Raw genomic sequence first — 25,983 nt, forward strand, 5'->3', positions numbered from 1 at the left:
GACAGCTAGGCTGGAATGAATGGGAGAGAACGGAATGAAAGGTGAGCCTCTTGGCTTGGAAGGCAGAGTTGACCACTGGAACAAAGTCCCCCCCAACATCCTCCCTCTTGTCCCCACGACTGAGGCTCAGGAACAGCAAGATCTGCAGGAACTGCCAGGAACAGAAGTCTTCAGCTGCATTTTTTTCTTCATTTGTAAGGTACTGTGAAACAAAACAGATTACTTAACTGTCGCGATGAAAGTGCTTGAAACTTTCGCAACTAGCAGGCCTAATCAGCTTGTGACCCAACATATAATTCTTCTTGTTACAAACTACTTTGGAGAACTTTTACAGAGACTTTACCGTTTACTTAGCAGAACCGTTTTATCTTATCCAAGACTTTAGCCCATTGACTTTGGCCTATCCTATTGAATTGCATTGACTCTTCTGGAGAACTCAAAGTATCTGCACTGTCTAAGAATAATTGTAATCCTTTTATGTTCTGAACCTTTTCCTTTTTGCTCCTCCTTCAAAGTATTCTGAATGCCATTTTGCTCCTCCTTCAAAGTAGTCTGAATGCCTCAAACTTAACGAGTATAGTAATGAAGTATATTTGTGTATGATACTCAACTGCCTCCTTTTAGTGAATGTTTTATAACTGACTGTTGAATAAATTAATAAGTGTTTAACCAGGAAACCTTGAGTGGAAGAGTTTATTTGAACACCTGTGATTGTAGACCTATGTGTAACATCATTACAGCTCACATTTCCTCTTGAGATGTAAGCCTGGCTGCTCAGCTCCGCTACCAAAAACTGTGTAGTACAGACTTATACCAAAGGTTGGTTTTGCTTACACCTGTAGTCATAGTTGTGTGTAGTGGTCCCAAAGGGTACTGCATACAAACTCTGCCTAACACCGGTATCGCCCAGGTAGGGAACTAAGATCCAGCAATGACCTGCCAATAGAGGCAAAGCACTACGATAAAAGGATATTTGGCAGTACAGCTTTCTCATGTCTAATTGCAAACATCTGAAACAACATGCCCAAAGAAATTAGAACCACAGAAGACCACATCACCTTCAGGAAACTGCTCAAAACCTGGCTTTAGAGCAGACAATGAGAACCTCAAAAAGGACACAGCAACACCACCACCACCACCACCACCACCACCACCACCACCACCACCACCACCAACAACACTACCACCGACAAACAACTAGAGAGGAGATGTGCTAGGCCAAAAGAACCACAAACAAGAACCTTGCTAGCTACCGCCAAGCAGCATCCAAAGGGCTGTGCCAGAGGCTCCAACAAACTGACCGACCCTACTAATCCACTCTACCTTCCTGCTCCTCCTACATAACTGACAACACTACACCAGACCTGGACTAGCCACACTCTACATTAACAGAGAACCAATACTATATCCACACCTATAGTGAACACCCACATAGTCCATAAAACCATCAACAATGCAACTACACACCAATATGCCAGATTATTTTACAGCTACAACCACCTTTGACTCTGGATCCCTTATGGGTACTATCCAACCAGGGCACACGACCAACCCATTATAACACACACAACACAAAATACTACCACACACCTGATGCACCATATGGTTACAATGCACGAGGCCTCTCACAAACAACCACTTGCAAAACACTCACAGACACCAGTTCCTTCTGGTTCTGAATCCATCCTCTCGCCCCATCTATCAGCACTAGACCCCCCCCCTCCTTTGCAGAGCCACACAAGCACCTGGAGAGTGCCCCTGGGTGGTAGTGGTGCGCGATACAAATTAACATGACAAACGCGACACAAAGCAGACTACTAATCAATGAAGGTGGGCTGGAGGGAGGCAGGAGAGGGGATCGAGGGCTTCTAACAGGCTTTTGCAAGGGACTGCAAATCAGCGCGGATGGTGCCGATTTTTAAAATTAATGGAAGGGTGCTGCCGATGCAACTTACCCTGGCACCACACAAGTGTGGCCAATGGAAATAAAAGCTCAAAACAGTTTCCCAGTACTGAGTCTGAAGGACTGATCTGTTTCCCCATATGAAAATGAGCGAAATGCTGAAGGCTTCACTTCCCTGTAAAAAGTCAGGAGACGTTCAAAAACAAATGCAAACATTTGGGGTCCATAGAACTATAGAGGGGAAACTTGCCAAAGAGAAATCTTTCCTAACAGATCAGAAACCCATAACCACAGAACTAGGGTACTGCTCGAATTAAGTATCAAGAATAACCTACCATTCCAGGTTCTAGAGGCAAGTACTTGTGGGCAGCCGTTTCAGAAAAAAGGCTCATGAATAGTAAAACAACCTAGTGAGACTTCCTTTGCAGGTGAAGGTACAGGGCCCCTTCACCCAGAGAATTGAACCCTGGAACAATGACCCAGATGACCCAAAAAGTATGACTTCCCAGGGGCATCTTCACCCAGTAGTGAAAACATCAAAAAGGCCTCCAAGAAGACTAGAACTTGTCAAAGCAGATCAGGGAGTTCGGGGGCAAGCCAGTCAACAGAAAACGGTATCAGGATAGAATCGACAAGGGAGGTGGTCTAGGAAGGCCTCAAACAAACATACATAGGCCGGGCAGTGGTGTTCCACCACGCTTCTTGATGACTGCAGCTTCCCATCCCAAAGGGCAAGGCTAAGAGGATACATTTGGGAAGATAGCAGGAACATGGTCCAGAAACAGTCCAAGCATGATACTCCCAGCCCAACCAGTGAGGACAACCTGGAGCGAGGGCAGGAGTATCGGGGTGGAGGGGGATGAAGGACAGCACAGGAAGTATGCCCAGCAGGAAAAATAGGAAACTAGAGCCAAGGGTATGGGACACAAAGCCCAGACAGCATAACCAAATTTGCCCCCAGCGTTTCAGCAGCTCAGCTTTGTTAAAATCCTCTAGCAATTAAGTAAAACCTATAAAATTCCCAGCATAGATGAAGATAGGTCTGGCGCTTAATACCCAAACGCACATGGGTGGCGCTAAACCAGCCCTGATCTCTCAAAAAGGGCAGCAACACAAAGGCTTTCATAGCCATCCACTCCGGATGGCCCTAAAAAAGGCGAAAAACACAGGCCCACCCACACAGTATGTATATTGGCCTGTCTAGGGCCAGTAACGATTATGAACCAATTCAAATCACAATAGAGGTTAGAGCTGACCTCAGCCTACGTTTGCACAATAGCCTTTTTAGGACTTGCCCTGTAGATTCCTCAAACAAAGCAATAGCCCAAAAAACAAGACCCATTAGCAAATGGATATCAAAAATGTATATTAAACTACTAATGTGGTAAAATTGGCTGCACCCAGGTGAAACCAAAAATAAATTACAGCTGCCACCAGCCTACTCGCTAAAACCAATGTAGGGCAATACAATCAACTGTGGAGGAAAATGGGGTGCTGAAAACCACCACTGTCATAGCAGACATATGGAGCATATACAACAAAATGATTATAGGGGAAAGAGCCTTCAGTAGATCCCACCAGAACACAAAAATAAGTCAAATATCCTAAAAAAACAAATGGGATAAAAAACAAAAAACCCTTCGAATTCTGCTTTCACTTATTTCGTGCTAATGACATTGACAAGGCTATAAACATGCTTTTTCAAGGCAATATAAAATTTGTAGCACTATCGTTCCTATGTTGAATTCAATATAGTGTGCAAAAATGTAATCTGACCAGGAGTCTGCTTAAGAAAATTAATAATTTGATTACTTAAAACTGCAGTTGCTTCAGGTCTCGTAGAAACAGTGGTTACAATTCATCAGCACACTAGACACATTGATATACGGGTGTTCTTTTTGAAGGTTCTTTGAAAATGGGAAACATTGAAAACTGATCTGACATTTTAACTCTTACTGTGAGGTTACAAAAAAAACCATCCAAATCGCTTTCACTTTATTCACACATTGTGCATCAAACTTACCAACTGACTGTAGCCGAGGCCACCCTCGGGAGGTCGAGGACTGGTGCCACGCTTCACCCGCTGCTGTTCACTCTTTGCAGGCCATGTTGGAAACATAGAAGGCTCGATGGGCTTGGGAGACTCCTTGAAGTATTCATGCTTTATGCCGTCTTCAGCAGTGATTCGCCTTGCTGGGCAGTATGTCAGGAACCTGGAGAGGGAAAATGCCAATAAGAGAAAACCAACTACTAAATCGGGACAATACTGCCCCCAATGCCAACTGTAAAATCTTAACTCGAAGGTCAATCTTGGTATGGGTTGGTCTTTAAGACACATTAACATAATAAAATAATAAAACAAGGTATAACATTTCTTCCATTAATACCATTTAATTCAAAAATATCAGAAACTATTACATATTAATCATTCTTTTGTGCTCTTTATTGTCCACTTCGCCCTCCTTCAGAGTTCAAGTAGAATTCCTTTTTGTGTGAAATTCTCTCAACCTGCGAGTCCCCCAACACTTTTTGCTGGGCTCTAGGTATTTTTCTGACTCTGCTGAGTTAGTGGGACCCTTTTTCCACACTTTACTCTGAGTTTGGGAACTTTTTAAATCTCTCTTTGGCTACTCTTTTGGAATTCTACTTTCCTCCAACTTTATGGCATCTGTAATTTGTTATTGCATCATGCAGAACTTTCTGTGCAGTGTTGCTGGGAAGCTCCTTGAAATTTCCTTTTTACTTTTAAGTGATAACATTCTGTTATCAGGACAGAGGGATCCGTTTTATCCAACCCTGACCTCTATTTTGTGGAATCGGCACACTTCATCTTATGTGGAGTGCAGAGGGGCGACAATGTATCCCTTTTTCCACTTACCAGTAACTTTCTAGTTAGAGGGGCAGGCTATCCGAATGGCTGGTGGCAGTGGATATTTTTCTACCAACTTTTCTGAACTTTGGTTGTCGGCTGTCTTCACAGCTGCAACAGGGAACACAGGGTACACCATTCCTTAAAATGCGGCTGTACTTTTTTCCCCACCATCTCTAGATGACTTGTCCTTTGTGAGGTCTTTTACCTAGCTGGGTGTGGGTGGTCTCCATGGCTCTTTTGTCTTTGGCAGGTGTTAGGCAAGATTGTGGGCAGTACACTTTGGGAGACTACACCAACCTTGTCCTCCTGGCAATAGGTACCCTCAACCTTTGGTATAAGTCTGTACTACACAGGTTGATAGTGTGGCTGAGTAGCCAGGCTTATTTCAAGAGGAGTCAATGTGAGCAGTAGGGTTTTTACACAGAGATTCACAGTGACAAGTATTCAAATAAACTCTTACACTCAAAGTTTCTTGCTTAATCAATTATTAATTTAACAATCAGTTATATAAGCCTTCTTCAGAAGGGAGCAAAACATGTAACACTTAAAATATACTTCAAAACACACTCTTTCTAAATCAGATGATACTGATTGGGGATGGCACACAGACACTTCCTACACCCTCAGGTGACAAATAGCTTGGTTCACTGTGGACAATGATTTATCACTGTTGCATTTAGAGTAATACAGAGTTTGGTGTAAAGGTTAGATAGGGGAATAAAACAAAGGTTAACAAATAATTCATAAACTGGTAAGTACTCTTTGAACCCTCCAATGCAAAGTAAATTAACCCTTTCCTGGAGGAAAGGTAAAAGCACAAAGTCAGAGGTACGAAGAGTTTCTCAGGCAGCCAGGACAGACAATGTTAGTTGAGCAAAGTCTAGGGGAGCTGGAGATCTTCTTGCAGCTAAGTAAAAAGTCTTGCACAATGTTTTTAGAAAGGTTTGTAGAAATGAAATCACTGAAGGGGTACACGCTGGGAGGTTTGTGATGGGCAAAGCTGTAAGCAACTCTGCAAGGGTAACCAAGACCAGTCTCAACTGAGAACAAGTAAGGCTACACGACAAGAGGCAAGTCCTCTTAATTTTACAGTACCTTAGGTTAGAAGAAATGGTTCCAGCTGGCTTCTGTTTCTGGGTAGCTCTGCAGATCCTGTTGTTCCTGGGCCTCAGTCGTGGGGACAAGAGGGAGGACGTCTGGGTACTCCTGCACTCCAATTTGAAGGTCGGCAGCAGCAATGGGCAAACTTGAATTAAGCTTCACTTTGCTGTTTTCGATCCTCGCGTCTATAGCAGATAGCACCACCGCGGTCTCTCGGATACCACTCTGGACTTTCCTTGCATCTGGGGTCCAGCACTCTGTTGAGGTGGCTCAGGCTTGGTCAGTCCTGCTTCAAGGGCGTCCGGAGGACCTTCCTGGAGCTCGGGTCTGACTTAAAGACACTCGCTTGATTCTGGTGTTCCTCTCCCTGGCACTTTGGTTTCTGCAGCAGCAATGCAAGTACAGTAGAGAGGATTTCCAGATGAGCTCGTCTTGGGGTCGATTGGTCCCACCAACCCAAGGGGAGAAGTCATCCTTTGCAGGGCTGCTCTAGTCGAGGCCAATTCGGAGCTTCAGCACTGCAGCAGGGCTTCACCGGGCAAACCAACGGTCTGGGAGTTGCAGCAGGCGTCTTGTCCAAGTTCTTCTTCGGATTCCTTCATCCAGTGGTCGACTCTGCCTTCTAAGCAAAAGACCTTGCCTTTTATGCAGGTTTCGCCCATTCATTCGCAGCGTAGCTGTCACTCACAGCAGGGTGGCTGTCCTGGAAGGACAGCCAGCCAATCACCTTTGGGTATTCCTGTAACCAAGGGGATTAAGCACATGGTGTATCTGGCACCTCCCTCACTTCCTGCCCTGCCAGACACGCTGGAGCCAGAGGCGGGCTCCAGCAGTGAAACATGCCAAAGACTAAACGAACAAAGGGATCAAACCTGGTTTGGCACGCAGAGTAAATCTCAAGAAGGACCTTTCCAACAAGAAACGGTGAAAAAAGACCACGGCCATTTTGACAAAATGGGCACCCATGGGTTCAAATACTGCAGCTGAGGATTCAGCCAGCCGTAAAAACGGACAATGGTAGGAAAATTAAACCACTGCCACAAGCCATTAAATGTATTAGGGTAACATACTAAATGTTACATGAGAAGGTAGACAAAGGGGTTACCAAGTAACCCCCCAGCACTCCACATAAGATGGTGTGTGCTGGGTTTACAAAGAGAAAAAGGTAAGTAAAGTCAATTTCACTTTACTACTCTTGGAAACAGTAGTTTATCCAAGAGAATGATTTAAACCTTAACAGAAATCCAAAGGACTTCTCTGTGAAACTGCACTGAAGGTACTGTTTGTCACAATACAAAAAGATTACGCCTTTGGAGTTTGTCTGACTCCAAAATCCAAAGAAACCTAGGGTTCAAATCAAATAAAAATACATGAGAGAGTGGGAAAAATGTCTCACTGTGTCAAGGAAAATAATTCAAAGTCCTAAAGTCCAGCGAAAGATTTGGGGGTCTCCAAGTTTGAAGGGAATTAGCACAGAAATTAGAATTCTCCCCAACACTCAGCAGTTGCCTTTGCTCCTTCTCCTGCATCATAGACCAGCTCCACCGGACCAATGTGACATGCCAGGGTCTTTGCCTCCTAGATGATCTGTATACTTGCTCTTTGCGTCCTCCGTCTTATTTATTGGGCAGCCTATTCACCCACAGAGCTCACCTGCTATCTTTCTGCTCCACGCCTGACCCAGCATCTACCATGCTGGCTTCCTGAACTTTGCCATCTGCTATATCCAGCTTCCCAGGTTCTGGGATCAACTAAATTGGTTCGAAGTTTTGGGTTTAAGGCCCCATTCTGCGTAGGGCCGGACAGCACAAGTTAGGAATATTATTGCCACAGCATGCCCTCTGCATAACAGATGTTTCTCTGATCACATGCCTATCGTACCTACAATGTCTTACAAACGATTACTGCTCACTTTTCACATTCACAGGCTACTCTCCTGACGTCTTTCCACGCCAGTATCTCTAGGTACACTGCCGTGATATACACTGACCAAGTTGGGAGTGCCTGGACTAAATACCACCAGCACAGCCATTGGTATCCCCAACACATATAAGACATGTTACCCTGGCTGACTTTTTCTGGGATAACTGCCTAGCACTTCAGTATTCATGTCCACAGATACCAATACGCGCCTCAAATTTCCCCAAGGACATATGCCGATGTAATGGATGCCTCAGATTATGTCATGTCTGGGCACACACCACAACACACGCTGGCGGAAGAATTCCTTGGACCCCGGTGTTATTTCCTGAATTTGACTGGCCTTAGTTGTCCCGGGAGGATAGCTCAGTGGCAACGTGCTTGCCTTGGAAGCAAGACGACACGAAGCAACCCAGGTTCGATCCCCGGGTCTGCGCTTAGAAACCTCTGGGTATTTAAGCACATAATAAATATGCAACTAAGACAACAACAACAAAAAATTCTGTAACAGCACCTCAATGCCCCAGGGTTGTGCCATTGCTTTAAAAATGTAAATAAATAAACGAGTTGTCCCCCATCAGAGTATACACTGCCAAGTATACACTGCTACACCTCCTTCTCCAGTACCATCCCTCCCAAAAGGGCACCCTGTGATCTTTATCTGTACCAGGGACGACCAAATTGGGGGGGTTGATGTGGCAGGATTGTCCCGATACTGTACCTCCTAGCAATCACCCTCCACTGCTAGACCCCAGATCCTTCACCATGGCTTGGCCTCTGGCTACACCTGGCTTGCCTGTCATGCCCACACCCCACCTTGGCTCGGCAAACCACAACCTAATGCTTCCCTCAGCACCCATGAGACACCAGCTCCCAATACTTTTCCATAGCTGTGTACAAATATCACCTTATAAGGAGTATTCAGTTGTGTACGCCAAAGTTGTGCCCTGATCTTGCTACACAATGTACCCTGTATGTAACCGCAAGGCTTCACAAATTTCTACTTCCTAGTATTACCAAATGTCTACAAACGTCATGGAAACTTGCCATGCTATATAAGAAATGCTATGACCTAACACGGGAAGAGCTCTCTATCTGACAAGTGATTGCACCTGTCGCTTGTCATTATGTATTTTGCCGTTTGTCTCTCTTTAATAATAACTTGGTTTGCCTCTCAGCTGTGTCCCGACTTCATTGCTGTAGGGTTTCCCCTACCTTGGGGATTTCCTGATCATAGGCAAACTTGGAAAGGTATGTTATTTGTGGACAAGGAGGCCCCTAGGGTCTATCATACTAATCGCTTGAAGGCTTATGTCTCCAGACCACAACTAGGAGCTTTGCTTTTAGCCTCTGCTCAAGAGGAGAGTGAGTCTCTCCCTGATCTCCTCAGGGGACAATCTTCAGATGAAACCATTGAGGTAGTTAAACTCTCCTCAGATCTGACACTGCAGCAACAGGAGGAGTGCAAATCTCTGTAAAGTCAGTTTGCCTCCCTGTTATCATGGACACCAGGCTTGACCCCTTGGGGCCAGCATGATATCCTCACTGGTGACAGTGGCCCTGTCAAAAGTCATTCAGTGGACTTGGGCAACCCCATGGAGGGACCTATGGTCTATCACACTAATCGTTTGAAGGCATATGTATCCAGACCAGAACTAGGAGCTTTGCTCTTAGAACCTGATCAAGAGGAGGAGGAGAGTGAACCAATACCCGATCTCCTCAGGGGATAGCCTTTATATGGAAAATTGGAGTTAATCCCTCTTCTGATCGGACTCTGCAACAGGAGGAGTGCAAAGTTCTGTTGAATCAGTTTGCCTCCCTGTTTTCACCAACACCAGGCTTGACCCCCTTGGGGCCAGCATATCCTCACTGGTGACCGTTTCCCTGTCAAAAGCAGGGGTTACAAAATGTCAGACCATGTAAGAACACACAAAGGAAGCGGTCAACAAGATGCTTGATCTTTGGGTAATAGAGCCATCTACAAGTCCATGGGCTAGTCCAGTTGTACTAGTGCCAAAGGCAGGAATCAAGGAGTTGAGATTCTGTGTGGACTATAAAGCACTTAATGCAGTCACAAAGACTGATGCCAATCCTTTACCTAGGACAGATGAGCTGGTGGACGAACTTAGTTTACCCAAGTTCCTCAGTACATTTGACCTAACTTCAGGCTATTGGCAAATAGCTCTGACAGACCATGCCAAGAAGAAAACTGTATTTTCCACCCCAGGAGGCCTCTTCCAGTTAAAGGTTATGTCTTTTGGCCTAAAAATGTACCGGTTACATTCCAAAGGATGGTGAATCATGTTCTGAATGGGATTGGGGACTTTTGCATGGCATACTTGGATGACATTGCAGTGATCAGCCCTACCTGGAAGCAACATATTGACCACTTAGGATATGTATTTCAGGCTCTTGAGCAGGCCAATCTGACCATAAAGGCAAGTGTGGCGTACAGATTAATCTCAGTTGGCAAATGCTCTAAAGAAGCGACTGCTTGGTTTAAATCTTTCCTGGGACCGCACAATATGACTAACTAAAGACAATGCTTTTTCCATCGCCTCTACTCTCCTATGTGGTGTCCCTCGGGGATCGTGCCTTTCACCTTTACTCTTTAATATTTACTCCCGTCTTCTGTGCGCACTTCTGTCAGTCATGGGCATATATTTTGCCAATGATGCAATGATACGAAAATTGTCATTAAATTAACTGGCGACTAGCATCATGACCAGGAGCGTATCGACTAGATCTTTATGGAAATCCAGAACTGGATGGCCATGAACTCATTGGCTCTTAACAATGCCAAAACTGAACTGCTTATCCTGGGTACTCTACAACGGCTAAAGAAACAGGATGCAAGATAGGAGAACTTCTTGATCGGCCAACATAATATCCAAGTTTCAAAAACTGTTAAAACACTTGGTGTCTTTTCCGTTTCCCAATTGTCCTTCAATCGGCAGACTAGTTATTTGAAATCTTCAGGGGAGTTGCTAGGTCTGGAAAAGACCCGGGGCTAAGCTGATGTCGGAACTGTTGGGACTGGGGGCTAGCTAGTCTTGGCTGTAGCTCCTGAGATTCTATCCGGGGCTACAACCAAAAGATCAGGGGCTATAGCCCCCTTAGCCCCCCCCCTAGCAACGCCCCTGGAAATCTTCCTGCCATTTTTACATTCAGCTTCTTTGGCAAATACGGCCTTATCTGTCTCAAGAACATCTTGCCCTGATTGCAGCATCGACTGGATTATTGTAACAGTCTTTTCATCAGTACGTCCCAGGCCAATCTCAAATCCTTGCAGGTGGTTCAGAATAGCGCTGTGCGTACCGTTTTTGGCCTCAAGCGTAATATGCACGTCTCTGAGGCCAGGCGCAGCCTGCATTGGCTGCCTGTTCAACAGCAGCTGCAGCATAAGGGTGTAACGCTCACCTGATTCCCACGGAGGCGCAGGTCTGGCTTCGAGTGCTGATGCTTCTTCAATGGTGAAGCGCAGGACTCTCAAGATGGACAGGAAGGGCCCCTCTACTCTGGCTTCTCTGGCTCGCAGGAATATTCCCCTGTGCGTGAAAAGGGAGTATTACCTACTGACTGAGTTATGCTCAAGCCTCCCACTCTCTTCCAACCCTCCACAATACCCTTCCACGATTCCCCGTGAAGTCTCACCTTAGGGTCAGGAAGGATGAGCTCTCCATCCTGCTTCTGATGCAGGGGCGCGTTGAAACCCAGTTACTTCACTGGATTGAGGATTGATGGGAGTTCAGGTAAGCTTGACTATTCAGGTAAGGCGCTGCAAAAGTTCTGCTGCAAGTTCAAAAGTCCAAGCTTAATAATAATGTTCATTGTCTTGTTGCAGCAAGCGCTAATGCTTAAGTCTTTTTCCCCTTAGGGGCCGGGGTTCAGAATGCCGGAGATATGGCACCGACCCGAAGTGAAACGTGCAGTTCCAGTAAATGACAGGTAAGTTCTGGATGAGCGCTCGGGTATTGTCTTTGCATTTGCTCATTCAATGTCTTTGTCTTTTTTCCCCATAGGGGCCGGGGTTCGGAAAATGCCTGGAAGAGGCAAGACCCGAAATGAAATGGGAATGACCCAACAGGTAAGTCTTAGAAGGAAACTGAGCTTTTCCTATTCCTTTCCTTCTCTCACCTTGTTCTTGTCTTTTTCTCTCTAGGCTCTGGGAAGTGGCTGTGGATCCGGATGATCGCTGCTGAAGATGGAGGGGTCCAGGATAGGTGAGTGAAATGCAGCGCTGCAGCGATCGTAGCGAAATGCTTTTAAAAATGATGTCTTCCTTTTCAGGATCGTCGGTGTGATGTCTCCGTGGTGCTGATTTAGCAGGTAAGGTCTTTTGTCTCCCTTTGCAGGTGACCCAGGATACTGACAGGTGTGGCTGAGGTCCAGATGCAGGAGCCGACACGGTGAGCGTCCAGCTGCGAGGAGCAGAACGCCGCGAAGCGTGAGTTGCTGATCGGGTGTGGTTTAAATAGCTTTGGAAGAAGTTCCAAGTGTGTATCCTTCCACCGATCAGATATGTATCCTTCCCCGACCACACCCGGGTAGAAAGTAGTCCCACAGGTAAAGTAGTTCCATTCAGGCCTCAAGAGGGCCTGGATGTAGCAGCATGGTCTGCATCAGGTAAGTGCACATTAAAACACTTGAACACATGTCTAGCTTTATGAGCCTGGCGCCTAAGGCGCCAGGACAGGGGTCCAACATGAGCCTTGCGCCTGAGGCGCCAGGACTGCGTCCAAAGGGCCCCAGCTTGGGCCCGCTGGCACTCCCCTGGGGGAAATGATGCCTGCCTCTGGGGTTGCTGGGTCGGACCTGGCTCCTTGGAGGTAGGCATCATGGCAAAGGGCCTGTCTATTGTGTTTAAATGCTTGCAGGGCGATGCTCCTTCATACCTTACTGCCAGGATAAAAAAGAAACCTATTGGACGCATACTACGATCCAGTTGTAACATCTCCTTGATCCAACCCCTGTCTTTATTGAAGAAAATTGGTGGTTCTAGTTTCAATTTATGGGCTCCTGCCTGATGGCACACTATACCTAGAGACCTGGCGGAAAGCAGCTCACTAGCTGTCTTTTAAAGACAGTTAAAAACATTGATGCAGGTCACAGGTAACTCCTTAGACTGCTCTTAACAACTTCCCTTACTTTGTCTCTTGTAAAATCTACCAACATTTTCTGCTGGCTCTCTAGGATGCTTTTTTTGGTCTATCGTGTCTACCTGTCTCTCCATTTCTTTTTTGTTATATGTGGTCTGTACTTTTTTCTTCCACTCTTTTGTGTGCGTCCTGAGGCCTTCGCGTTAGTGGCGCAATCGAAAAGATTAGAAAGATAGGTAGAAGTAAATGACAAATTGGTCAGAGTAAAGTGGTCTACTTTGGACATGAGGTAGGAGGAGGTGAAATAATGCTATTGCCTAGCAAAGTACAGGCTGTACAAGACTGGGACACCCCTACTACTCAAACCCAAGTGGGAGCCTTTCTAGGTCTCACAGGTTACTACAGGAACTTCATTGAGAACTATGGGAGCATAGTTTCGCAATTGAATGTGATCTCCTCACCCAAATTCCCCAAGAAAGTCAGGTGGAATAAGGAGCGCACTAAGGCATTTGAAGGACTGAAACAAGCCCTTTGTCAAGCTCCAGTCTTAAGAGCTCCTGACTACAACCGATCCTTTATTGTACAGACAGATGCTTCCAATACAGGTGTAGGTGCAGTACTGAGTCAGCTGGATGAGAAAGGCAGGGAACACCTAATCTGCTTCATCAGTAGGAAACGGAAGGAACCTGAGACAAGGTGAGCAACCATAGAACGTGTTATGTTATGTGTCTGCTTGTAACATGCCGGAAGCCTGCAGGCATGCTTTGCCATTGTGTGGTCTTTGAAGAACTTTAGACCATACTTGTATGGATCTACTTTTGTAATTCAAACAGACCACCAACCATTGAGATGGTCAATGCAGATGAACGGTGAGCATCCTAAATTATTAAGATGGTCAATCAACCTTCAGGGGTTTGATTTCACCATAGAACACAGGTCAGGGTGTAATCACCAAAATTATGGTCTCTCCAGAAAGTATGACTGACTGGAGTAAGGAGATTCATCCAGGGGGGGGGGTTAAATCCTCCCGTCCCTTAGTTTAGTTTATTATTTGTAGAGCGCACCAAACCCACAGGTATCTGGGAGGTTGAGCATACTTAATTTGCTACAAGTACAGACAAGACAAAAAAAACCGACGACACAGCTTGTTGACCAGGTTACAGATACAAAGAGGCCCACATAGGGAATAAATACAAGACATCTACAGTGTCCGCCATGGTCTGTAGGGTACAGTCCTAACAATCAGGATCTTTACAGAGTAGAGCAATAGGTGTACCCAGTGTTGGACAGGGAGTGGACTGGAGGGCCACGGCAGTAAATAGCAGGGGTGGGATCGGCATGGCACTCGGGAAGCTAAGTCGATGTGTTATAGGGTCGGTAGTCGCAGATTAAATCTGGACTAAAGCCTTAGTCTTGGGGGGGGGATTTCAGTGGGGTGTGGGGAAGACTAGTATTAGGGAGAATTATCAGAAATGTGCTAATTCTCTTCTACCTTAAGAGACCCCCAGCTCTTTTGCTGGGATTTAGGACTTTTAATTTTTATCCTGGAGAGAGCGAGACCTTTTTCCCCACTCTCTCATGCATTTTTCTTTGATTTGAACACTGCGTTTCATTTGGTTTTGTAGTCTGACAAACTCCATAAGCATCATCTTTTTACATAGTGACACACAGCACCTTCAGTGCATTGGCACAGGGAAGACTCTCAGATTTCCCATAGGTTTAAATACCTTCTCTGGGTTAAACTACTGTTTCCAAGAGCAGTAAGGAACAAGTTACTTACCTGTAACTGTTGTTCTCCAGCATGGGTCTGGCATGGATTCACATGCTCATGAATATTCCCCGTCGTCAGGCTGGGAATCCTCGGTAAAGAAAAAACCAGTATCAGTTTCGTTTCTGATCTGTCTTTCGTAGTAATAACCAATCACTGGTCTCTGCGTCATACTGACCACAGCCAATGACTGCCCTCTACCTAAGCACCGCCTCTGGCAGCCATCTTCAGATTTGGAAGCACGTGAAGTGGCAGCATGACCAAGTGAAGAGCCGCAGAGGGGTAGGCGGGAGGGTTCGCATTTGAATCCATGCCAGACCCATGCTGGAGAACAACAGTTACAGGTAAGTAACTTGTTCCTTCTCCAGCATGGGGTCTGGCATGGATTCACATGCTCATGAATAAAGAATACATAGCAGTACACACATGCACAACCACGGGAGGTGGCAAAGGCTCAACATTAAGCATCACATAAACTCAACATTAAGCATCTTACCTCCTCACCAGGCTCACCTCAGGCGAACAGGTTGCGCAGCACTGCTTGGCCGACCCTGGACTCCTCCCTGGAATCCCGGTCGACGCAGTAGAATTTCGTGAAGGTGTGCGTCGACCTCCACGTAGCAGCCCTGCATATGTCCAGCAGGGGCACACCAGATAGGAACGCCGTGGTAGCTGCGATCGCTCTGGTGGAATGGGCTCTCGGACGGCCAGGCAGCGGTCGGTTTGCCAACCGATGACAGTACATGATACAGCCGGAGAGCCATCTGGAAATGGAAGCCTTCGAGAGAGCCTTCCCCTGATTGACAGGTCCAAAGTTCACAAAGAGTTGTGACGTCTTCCGAAAACACTTCGTGCGGTCTACGTAGAACTTCAGCGCTCTAGCCACATCCAGCGAGTGCAAAGTCCTCTCAGCCGGCGACGAAGGCGACGGGAAGAACACAGGCAACACCAAGGGTTCGTTGAGATGGAAGTCCGACGGCACCTTGGGCATGAAGGAGGGGTGCGTCCTGAGCACTACCCTCGTGTCGTGGAAAGTCAAGTACGGGGCCTTGCAGGAAAGGGCCTGGATCTCTCCCACTCGTCGTGCGGAGGTGATGGCCACAAGAAAAGCTGTTTTCCACGATAGAAACTTCAACGGGGCCGAGTGCAGAGGCTCGAACGGAGGTCCCATGAGCTTGGTCAGCACCACGTTGAGCTCCCACGCCGGGGCCGGAGCCTTCACCGGCGGGAACGATCTGAACAGTCCCTTCATGAACTCTTTCACCAGACGATGAGACCACAAGGACGTCCGCCCCGTGGTTCTGGTGTATCGGGAGATCGCAGCAAGATGAATCTTGATGGACGCGTGTGCCAGACCAGCTTTGGCCAGCGTCAGCAGGTAAGGCAGTACTTGGGGAGCCGTAATCCGTAGAGGGTTAATCTTCTGTGCGTGGCACCAGACAGAGAACCTCTTCCATTTGTGTCCGTAGCATTTAAGAGTCGAGGACGCCCTGGCCTTTGCAAGAACCTCTCTGCAATCGGCCGGTATGTCGTATCCTCCAAACTCTAGCGCTGCAGGAGCCAGGCCTGCAAGTTCAGCGACTTCGGGTCGTGGTGGAGGATGGCGCCTCCTTCCCTGGAGAGTAGATCCGCGTCCGCCGGCAGCTTGATCGGCGGGGACGCTGACAAGTCCAGAAGGTCCGGGAACCATATCTGCCTCGGCCACGCAGGTGCGACGAGGATCATCCTGCACCGTGACCTCTTGAGCTGGTTGACGAGCCGGATTAGCAGAGGCAAGGGAGGGAACGCGTAGAGGAACAGGCCCTCCCAGGGGAACGAGAAAGCATCGCCCATGCTCCTCGTCTGGGGAAACCTGCTGGCGAACCTCCGGCACTTGGTGTTCGTTGCCGTCGCGAACAGGTCGATCTGGGGTGTGCCCCACCGTCGGAAGAGGCGATCCACCAGATCCTGCCGTAGTTCCCACTCGTGGCACGAGCGCAGCTCCCTGCTGAGTGAGTCGGCGATGGTGTTTTTTATCCCTGCCAGATGAAACGGTACCAGAAAAATCCCTTGGGCGACGGCCCAATGCCACAGGTCCTGCGCCTCCTTGGACAGCGCTGGGGACCTGGTTCCGCCCTGTTTCCTGATGTAAAACATGGTGGTGGTGTTGTCGGTGAAGATCCTCACCACCTTGCCCTTGAGGGACGGAAGGAAGGACCTGAGGGCCCAAAACACTGCACGGAGCTCCAGGACGTTGATATGCAGGGACTTCTCCGTCGGGAGCCAGAGTCCCCTTGCGTGCAGATTTTCGGTGTGCGCTCCCCACCCTTCCAGGGAGGCATCCGTGGTCACAGTCTCCTGGTGGGCTGGGGTCTGGAAGTCCATGCCCGCCGTCAGATGCGCGCGGGTGCCCCACCACCGTATCGCTCGTCGGAAACTCTCCTCGAGCTTGATCCTTTCCTCGAAGCTGCCCGTCGTCTGGATCCAGCGCGCATCCAGGAATTCTTGCAACGGGCGCATCCGGAGCCTGCACATGGGAATGAGGTAGATGCAGGAAGACATCATCCCGAGGAGGGACTTGATGGACCTCACCTTGGCCGCGTCGGCCACCAACATCCGTTGCACCTTGCCCAAGATGGTCCTGGTCCTCTCCTCCGACGGGGAGGCCAGAAGGGACACTGTGTCGAGCCTCGCTCCCAGAAACAGTGCGACTTGCGCGGGCACCAGGTGGGATTTGGCGTAGTTCACGGAGAATCCCAGGTCCGTGAGGAGTTGGACGGTCCTTGCCGTGTGGACCACGGCGAGCTCCCTCGTCTTGGCGCGGATGAGCCAGTCGTCCAGGTAGGGGTAGACGTGAATCCCCTCGCGGCGCAGCTGCGCCGCCACCGGTGCGAGGCACTTGGTGAATACCCTGGGTGCCGACCGTAGTCCGAAGGGGAGGGCTTTGAACTGGTAATGACGCCCTTGGACCACGAATCTGAGGAATTTTCGGTGCCCCTTTAGGATGGGAATGTGGAAGTAGGCATCCTCCAAATCCAACGACGATAGGAAGTCTCCTTCCTCCAGCTGACCCAGGACGTGCTGGAGGGTGACCATCCGGAACTTCTGCGCCTTGATGAACTTGTTCAGACGTCGCAGGTCTAGGATGGGGCGCCATCCTCCCGTCTTCTTCTTCACGAGGAAGTATCGCGAGTAGACTCCGGAGCCCCGAAGCCTCTTTGGGACGAGTTCGATGGCGCCCTTTCTGAGCATCGCCTTTACCTCCAGGAGAAGTTGAGGGACGTGAAGTTCTTTCCTGGCCACGGGGGGGGACGCGCGGGCACCTTCTTTGAAACTCGAGCGCGTGGCCCCGGGCCAGGGCGTCCAGCACCCAACGGTCGGTGGAGATGGACTCCCACACGCTGACGAAGCCCGCCAGCCGGCCTCCCACCGGGGTGCTTCGGTGGGGGCCCGACCCCACGGCCGGTTCAATCCTGCTTGGACGCGGCCTTGCCGCCTTGACCTCCTTGGCGACGACGGCGGGGTCCGCTAGACTTGCCTCGTCCTCTGTAGGCCTCTTGCGACGACAAGTGGGCCGCTTGACGGTAGGAAGCGAAACCGCCGCCGGAACCTTTGGAGGCGCCCTTGCCTCCGCCGCTCCGAAAGGGCGTTCGTCGTTGCTGCAGGACTCCAAGGGCCCTGGCCGTCTCAGTATCCGCCTTGATGGCCTGAAGGGAATCGTCCACTGTCTTCCCAAACAGGTTGTTCCCGTCGAAGGGCATGTCCAGGACTCTGGTCTGGACGTCCTGCCGGAAGTCTGTAGCTTTGAGCCATCCACGACGTCGAAGGCAAACGCCGTTGCCCAGCTGGCGGAACCCAGTGTCGGCGATGTCCGTCGCCACGGTGATGGCGTGGTCCGACGCCACCTCACCTTCCTGCAGGATCTCAAGGGCCTCCGCCCTCTTGTCGTCCGGCAGAAAATCCAGCAGGGGAGCTATCTTGTACCAGAGCTCCCTGTCATAGCGGGCCACGATAGCCAAGGCGTTGGCCGCTTTAATCGTCGTCGCTGCCGACGAGATGACTCTACGTCCCATAGCATCCAATTTCTTTCCCTCGCCGTCCGGCGGGGAAGTTGATGTGGAGGCCGCACCCCCCCCGCTTTCTTCCTGGCTGCCGCGGAGACGACGGAGTCCGGGGTAGGCTGCGCCCGGAGGCATAGGGGGGCCGTGTCCGGGACCCGGTACTTTTTCTCGTACCGGTCTCTTCTAGCTGGCGTCATGGAAGGGTTCTTGAGGAGGGAAAGGCCCTCATCCCAAATGTCGTCCAACAGAGGCACTGCGAGGACCGTCTTCCTCTTGGCCTTGCGCCGCTGATAAAGGAAGCCTTCCTTTTTCTTCTCCTCAGGGCAGAGTTGGAAAAGCTCGGAAGCCCTGGAGATCATGGAGTGGAAAGATCCGATCTCGTCGGGCGGAGAAGCCCTGGTGGGAGGCGACGACGGAAAATCCTCGTCGTATGCCTCGTCGTCCGTACCCGTCGCTGCCGTGTCAGTCCCCGTATCATCCCCTCGGGTGGACGGGGAGGAGGGCTGGACGGGGCGCGACGGTTGAAAAGGAGGTGGTGGATGGATCCTTCTTTTCTTGGTGGGGGGAACACCAGAAGGTCCCGGTTCTGGATCCCCCGACGGGAGAGGTTCCTCCGTCGGTAACGGTAGCCTCGTCCTTATCTCGGAGCATAAGGACTGTATGGCCAACAAAATGGCCGCCGAGTTGTCTTGCGGCGCTGGCAGAGGGGAATCCGACGGGCGAGCAGGGGCCCCGTCGGTATCCTCGACGATGTCGTCGTCGTCACCTGCGTCGGGGTCCATTCCGACGGGCTGGCCTTCTTCCACGCCTAGGCCGTGGCTTAAGACCTCGATCAGCTCCTCTTCTGAGGTTGAGGCCGAATCTACGACGACGCCCTGCCCCCCCTTCTTCCCCACGGAGGGTTTCACGGGGGTCCTATCGATGGGCACAAAGGAAGACTCCCTCCGCGGAGGCAGGGAGATTCTGGGCCCTGAGGTCGCCACCACTGGTGTAGCCACCACAGGCTGAGCCAGGGCCGCCGCAACCGTTTCGATAGAGGGCTTGGTCGGATGGATCAAGGCCTTCACCACCTTAGGTGCGCTCACCGCCTTATCCTTGAGGGAGGGGGCACTGCCACGCTCCTCCTCTGCCTTAGAGCTCGACCGGGGCCTCTCCAGGAGCTTCGCCGGGTGCTCGGCCTTCCTCTTACCCGACCCAGAGCGTTGGCTCGTGGTTGATGGTGCCGGGGAGGGTGCGCCCTGCCTGGCGCCCGTAGAGCCCGACCGTTCGGCGCTCCCGGTGCCAGCGGACTCGCGGTGCTTGGCCTTATGTTGGGCCCCCGTCGCCGGGGCGCCCTCAAAGGTCTTAGAAGACCGCTCGGATTTCTTCTTCTTCTCGCCAGACGGGCTCTTACCCTCCAGCCAGTTGGCGAGACGTTGATGGCGGTCCTTCATGGTCCGTTCCGACATGTTGCCGCAAAACGCACAGTCCTTCTCCACGTGCGTCTTGTCCTCATGAAGGCAGTAAAGGCAGAAAGAGTGTTCGTCCTCCTTGAAGACGTTCTGCAGCTGGCATCCAGGGCAGACCCTGAACAGCTTTCCGGGCGTCGAGCTTCCCTTCTCCTGGGCCATCTCCGAGACCGGGCCTGAGAAGCTTCTGGAGTCCTCCGAAGCGTAGCTCGACGAAATCTTCACCCTTGAGGGGCACAGATGAATCCGATACGGGTCCCCGTTGATCGGATGTAGGATCGGTGGAGCTTGAGGCTCTTTTGACCGAAAGAATCGAAGTTTTTTGTGAAAAAGCGCGAAAAATAGCACTAACGCTCGAGAGCAATAGCACGAGGATCCCAACACATGAACGTGCGGTAAAAATCTGAAGATGGCTGCCAGAGGCGGTGCTTAGGTAGAGGGCAGTCATTGGCTGTGGTCAGTATGACGCAGAGACCAGTGATTGGTTATTACTACGAAAGACAGATCAGAAACGAAACTGATACTGGTTTTTTCTTTACCGAGGATTCCCAGCCTGACGACGGGGAATATTCATGAGCATGTGAATCTGTTTCCAAGAGCAGTAAATTGAAATTGACTTTACTTCCCTTTTGTAACTTTGTAGACCCAGCACACACTATCTTCCATAGAGTGCTGGAGGTGTTACTTAGTATCTCATGTAACATTGTTATTTTACCCTTTCTACAATTAATGGCTGGTGGCAGTGGTTTACTTTTTCCTACCATTGTGTGTTTTTACCACAGGCTGCAATTGCAGCTGCAGTAAAGCACCCATGGGTGCACATTTTGTTAAAATGTCTGCAGTCTTCTTTTTTCACCATTTCTGGTTGGAAAGGTCCTGCTTGAGATTTACTCTGCGTGCCAAACCAGGTTTGATCCCTTTGTTCGTTTTGTCTCGCTCCAGTGTGTCTGGCAGGGTAGGAAGTGAGGGAGGTGCCCGAAACTCCCTGTGCTTAATCCCCTTGGTTACAGGAATGCACCCAAAGGTGATTGGCCAGCTGGCTGTCCTTGGAGGACAGCCACCCTGATGGGTGAGTGACAGCTAGGCTGCGAATGAATGGGAGAGACTTGCATAAAAGGCGAGGTCTTTTGCAAGGAAGGCAGAGTCGACCACTGAATGAAGGAATCCGAAGATGAACTTGGAAGAGAAGCTTGGTGATGCTCCTGGACCGCTGGTTTGCCCGGTGAAGCCCTGCTGTAGTGCCGAAGCTCAGAATTCGTCTTGACTAGAGAAGCCCTGCAAAGAACGACCTCCCCGCCCTGGGTTCATGGAACCAATAGACTCCAAGACAAACTCATGTGGAAATCCTCCCGTTGCTGGCTGTACTGCCATTGCTGCTGCAGGAACCGAGTTCCAGGGAGAGGAACACCAGAATCGAGTGCATCGTTTTAAAGCCGGACCCGAGCTCCAGGAATATCCTCCAGACTCGCTCGAAGCAGGGCTGACCAAGCCCGAGCCACTTCAACAGAGTGCTGGACCCCAGAAGCAAGGAAAGCCTACAAGGTGCCCAAGAACTGCAGAGGTGCTATTCGAGAGAAGCTGAAACCGCAAAGTGCTGCTGATCTGAACTTTGCCCATTGCTGCCACTGACCTTCGAATCGTAGTGCAGGAGTCCCCAGACGTCCTCCCTGTTGTCCCCACAACTGAGGCCCAGGAACTACAGGATCTGCCATACCTGCCTCCACTCTTTGCCCTTTACAACTAATCCAGAGCAGGACTACGAGACTTGTCCTTGGCCTCAAGCCCTGGGATCGTAACCCTCTCCAGCTCTGAAATCCCCACATTGGCTCCCAGTGGATGCAAGGATTAAATTTAAAACCCTCTGCATTGTCCACAAGGCCTTCTGGGGCCTAGGTCCAAAATACCTTCAACTATCCCTCTGTAAATACCTCCCCTCACGAGCCCTTCGCTCCTCTACTCCCTCAGGGTTGGTCGTTTTTCAAACAAACAAGCTGGGGGCAGATCTCCGTCTTCGGCCACCCTTTGGAACAGCCTCCCGACCACCTTGAAACTTGAGGAGAACCACCTCCGGTTCCGGAAGCACCTTAAGACCTTCCTCTTCGCTTCTGCCTTTGCCCCTCTTCTCCGCTGCTGAGCTGTCTCTCTCTCTTGGCATCGTGCACCGGGCCACCCACTGTCCCTCAGACCCAGGTACCTGCGCACCCTGTGCTAGGCAGAGTTTGTATGCAGTACCCTCTGGGGCCACTACACACAACTATGACTACAGATGTAAGCAAAACCAGCCTTTGGTATAAGTCTGTACAACAGTTTTTGGTAGCGAACTGAGCAGCCAGGCTTATGTCAAGAGGGAATATGAGCTGTAAGGATGTTACACAGAGGTCTACAATCACAAGTATTCAGATAGACAACTTATACTCGAAGTTTCTTGGTAAAACATGTCTTAATTTATTACACAGTCAGAAAACATACACTAAAAAGAGGCAATCAATATCACAGAAATATCCTACAGTACTTCAGACGATCAGGTTCTGAGACATTTAAACTACTTTGAAGTAGGAGCAAAAAGGCATAAGATAATAAAAAGAATATTACAGTTACTCTAAAACAGTGCAAATAGTTTGAGTTCACCAGAGGAGTTGATTCAATGCAATAGGTAGGCCAAAGTCAATGGGCTAGAGTCTTGTATAGGTAAAAAAGGTTCTGGTTGTTAAACGGAAAAGTCTTTGCCACGGTTCTCGGAAGTAGTTCATAGAAAGATTCATATGTCGGGTCACAAGCTGACTAGGCCTGCAATTTGCCAAAGTTTCACGCACTTTCGCAGTGAGAGGCAAGTTCCCTCTGTCGGTTTTTCACAGTACCTTAGGTTGAAGAAAAAGATGCAGCTGAAGACTTCTGTTCCTGGCAGTTCCTGCAGATCTCGCTGTTCCTGAGCCTCAGTTGTAGGGACAAGAGGGAGGACGTCGGGGGACTCCTGCACTGCACGGGAACTGGTCACAAAGCTGGCAAACTGGCAAATCTTCGATTCCGGAAGCTGTAATCAAGCACACAAACTGGTGTCCTTCTCCCTAGTTATTCGGTTTTCTGCAGCACTCTGAGGAAAATACAACCAGCTCCGAGAATGTTGTCCAGATGGCTTACGAGTTTATTGGTCCCATCAACTCAAAGGGAGAAGTCGTCCTTGAAGGGCTTCTCTGGCGAGATGAACTTGGCGATTCGGACCTGCAGCAGGGCTTCACCGGGCAAACCAACGGTCCAGGAGTTGCAGCAGCTGTCCTTTTCCAGTTCGTCTTCGTTTTTCGTTCCAGTGGTTGACTCTACCTTCAAAGCCAAGAGACTCGCCTTTTATCCAGTTTCCTCCCATTCATTCCAGCCTAGCTGCCACTCACCCAGCAGGGTGGCTGTCCTTGCCGGACAGTCAGCCAGCCAATCACGCCAGAGTGCATTTGGGTCTCCTAGGAGACTAAGCACAGGGAGTTTCGGGCATCTCCCTCACTTCCTGCCCACCGCAGATACTCGGGCGCAAGAGGCGGTCTTCAGTCCTGATGCCCGCCAAAGGCGTAGGAACAAAAGGACCAAACCTGGATTGTGGCACAGAGACAAAAAGAAATGGCGAAAAAAAAAATCCCGGGACCTGTTTAAACAAAGGGGACTCAGATGCCACCTTGAAAAACATGGCTCCTGCGATTTTTAGCTACCGGTGCTCGCGGTCGGGAAAAATCATGGTAGTTTGTTGTAAAATCACTGCCACCAGCCATTTCGATAGGAAAGGGTAGCATTTGACTGCTACATGAGTTTCTAGACACAGGGGACAGTAGGTAACCCCTCCAGCACTCTATTGGAAGATAGCTTGTGCTGGGTCTAGGAATTTAAAAAGACTAGTAAAGTCAATTTAACTTTACTTTCTCTGGGAAACAGTAGTTTATCCCAGATAAGGTGTTTAAACCTTGGGACAGCATAAAAGGCTTCCCTGTGTCATTGCACTGAGGGTGCTGTGTGATGCATGAAACGATTATACATATGGAGTTATCTAAAACTCCATAATCAAAGAAAACAAGAGTAAAACGCACATCAAAATACATGAGAGGGTGGGGAAAAAAGGCTCACACTCTCCAGGTAAAAAAATCAAGTCCTCAAAATCTAGCAAAGTTGCTGGGGGTCTCTAAGGTGAAGGGAATTAGCACATTTATGAGAATTCTCCCTAACATCCTGCCTCCGGGCCACCCCTGGCACTGGGATCTGTATCATACAGTTCTCCCCTCTTCTTCTGCACTTATCAGATATACTTTATCTGACTAATCATGCACTTGCCACTTGCTGGCTGCACTACCTGTTTTCACTGCATTTATGTATTTATTTAACCCATTTATTTCTGTACTCTCCTCTGTTCCGCACTTTACACTTCTCCCCCTTCCACGCACTTTGCCCCTTTCCCTATTCCATGAACTTGCACGTTCTTAATGTCACTGGGCCTAGTAAGATCGTTATTTTTTTTGTTGTTCTCCATTGTTCCGTTCCCTATGCTTGGTCGCGCTCTGAAACACTTGTAGTATATGATATTTCATTTATATCGCGCTCATACACAACAGGAAGAGACGCTAGCTGGAACCATTTCTTCAGACCCAAGGTACTGTGAACTAAGGGGTACTTATCTCTTGCTGTGTAGCTTGCTTGCCCTCCGTTGAGACTTGCATTGACTGCCCTTTGCAGAGTTGCTTGCAGCTTTGCCCATCACAAGCCTCCCAGCTTGTGGCCCAACAGTGATTTAATTGTCTATAAAACTCTATAACATTGTTCAAGACATTTTACTTAACTTCAAGAAGTGCCTCAGCTCCCCGAGACTTTGCCCAAATGACATTGGCTGTCCTGGCTCTTCTAACCTCCGACTTTGCATTTTAACTATCCTTCCAAAAACAAAAAGTCATACATACCTTAACCTACATTGCATTGGGCGGGGGGAGGGGGTAATGGGGGAGTTTCAAAAGTGCTTACCTGTTTGAGAAACGTGTTAACCATTGTTTCCTTTTTTTTAAAAATTTGATTTTATTAGGTTTTAACACAACAATTCTTTCAATGAGGAAAAACGAAGAAAAGGTTACATATGCATTCTCAATTGGTACATATTTGTAAGGTGCTTTTTCAAATAGCATATTAACATCTGTATACATTGCTTAAGTCTGTTTCTATAGACAACATTATAACAATGAAGATAGCTAAAAAAAAATAATGTTCTCGTTTCCATTCGTTTACACCTTCCCCCCTCCCCCCACGCCCCACGGACAAGGGAATCATGTTACCTAGGAGTTGTGGTTTCGTGGTCATGCACTGGTCTCGGGCTGAGAATTTTTCGGTATGGCGTGATCGGGGTCTTGTCACAAGGGGGGTGTGCCATCGTGATTCTGCTGGTGCCTGAGAGGTAGTGAGGAAGAGCCTTCGGAACAGATAGAGGGGGAGTGACAGACAAGAAGAGAAGGAACCAATCAGGCCCTATAAACCGTGGGCCTTATTACCATTTGGGATTGGGTGTCTGTCTGATGTGCATTTGCTTAGGCAATCTGACCACAAGAGTTCACACTGTGTTGCCCTGCCGTGAAGTGATGCGGTCATTTTCTCCATGGTACATATGTTCATTGCAACATTGATCCACTCCTTCTCGGTCGGGGTCATGATTGATTTCCATTTAGTGGCCAGTAGAGCCCGAGCAGCAAGCAACAGATGGGGGGCTAAGCCTCGGACTCTCTTCCACTCATCCTCTATTTGTTCGAGACCGAACAGGACAAGAAGGGGGTCCGCAGTTCTTTGAATCCCATCCAGGTGCCTGATCCACCCCAAGAC

General features: G+C 49.2%; 1 protein-coding gene across 6 annotated transcripts in view; it reads right to left on the reverse strand.

Annotated features, from left to right (window-relative positions):
* Positions 1-25,983, reverse strand: part of LOC138472139 (cyclin-dependent kinase 11B-like) — a 945,042-nt gene that overhangs the window by 17,836 nt on the left and 901,223 nt on the right. For all 6 annotated transcript variants that reach the window (XM_069610151.1, XM_069610152.1, XM_069610149.1 and 3 more), the window contains one exon: positions 3,927-4,116. In XM_069610151.1, coding sequence (XP_069466252.1) covers positions 3,927-4,116 — 190 coding nt within the window. The remainder of the gene's footprint in view (positions 1-3,926; positions 4,117-25,983) is intronic.

This window comes from Ambystoma mexicanum, chromosome 8 (genome assembly GCF_040938575.1).
Source record: "Ambystoma mexicanum isolate Mex_15411 chromosome 8, UKY_AmexF1_1, whole genome shotgun sequence".
Classification (NCBI taxonomy): Eukaryota; Metazoa; Chordata; class Amphibia; order Caudata; family Ambystomatidae; genus Ambystoma; species Ambystoma mexicanum.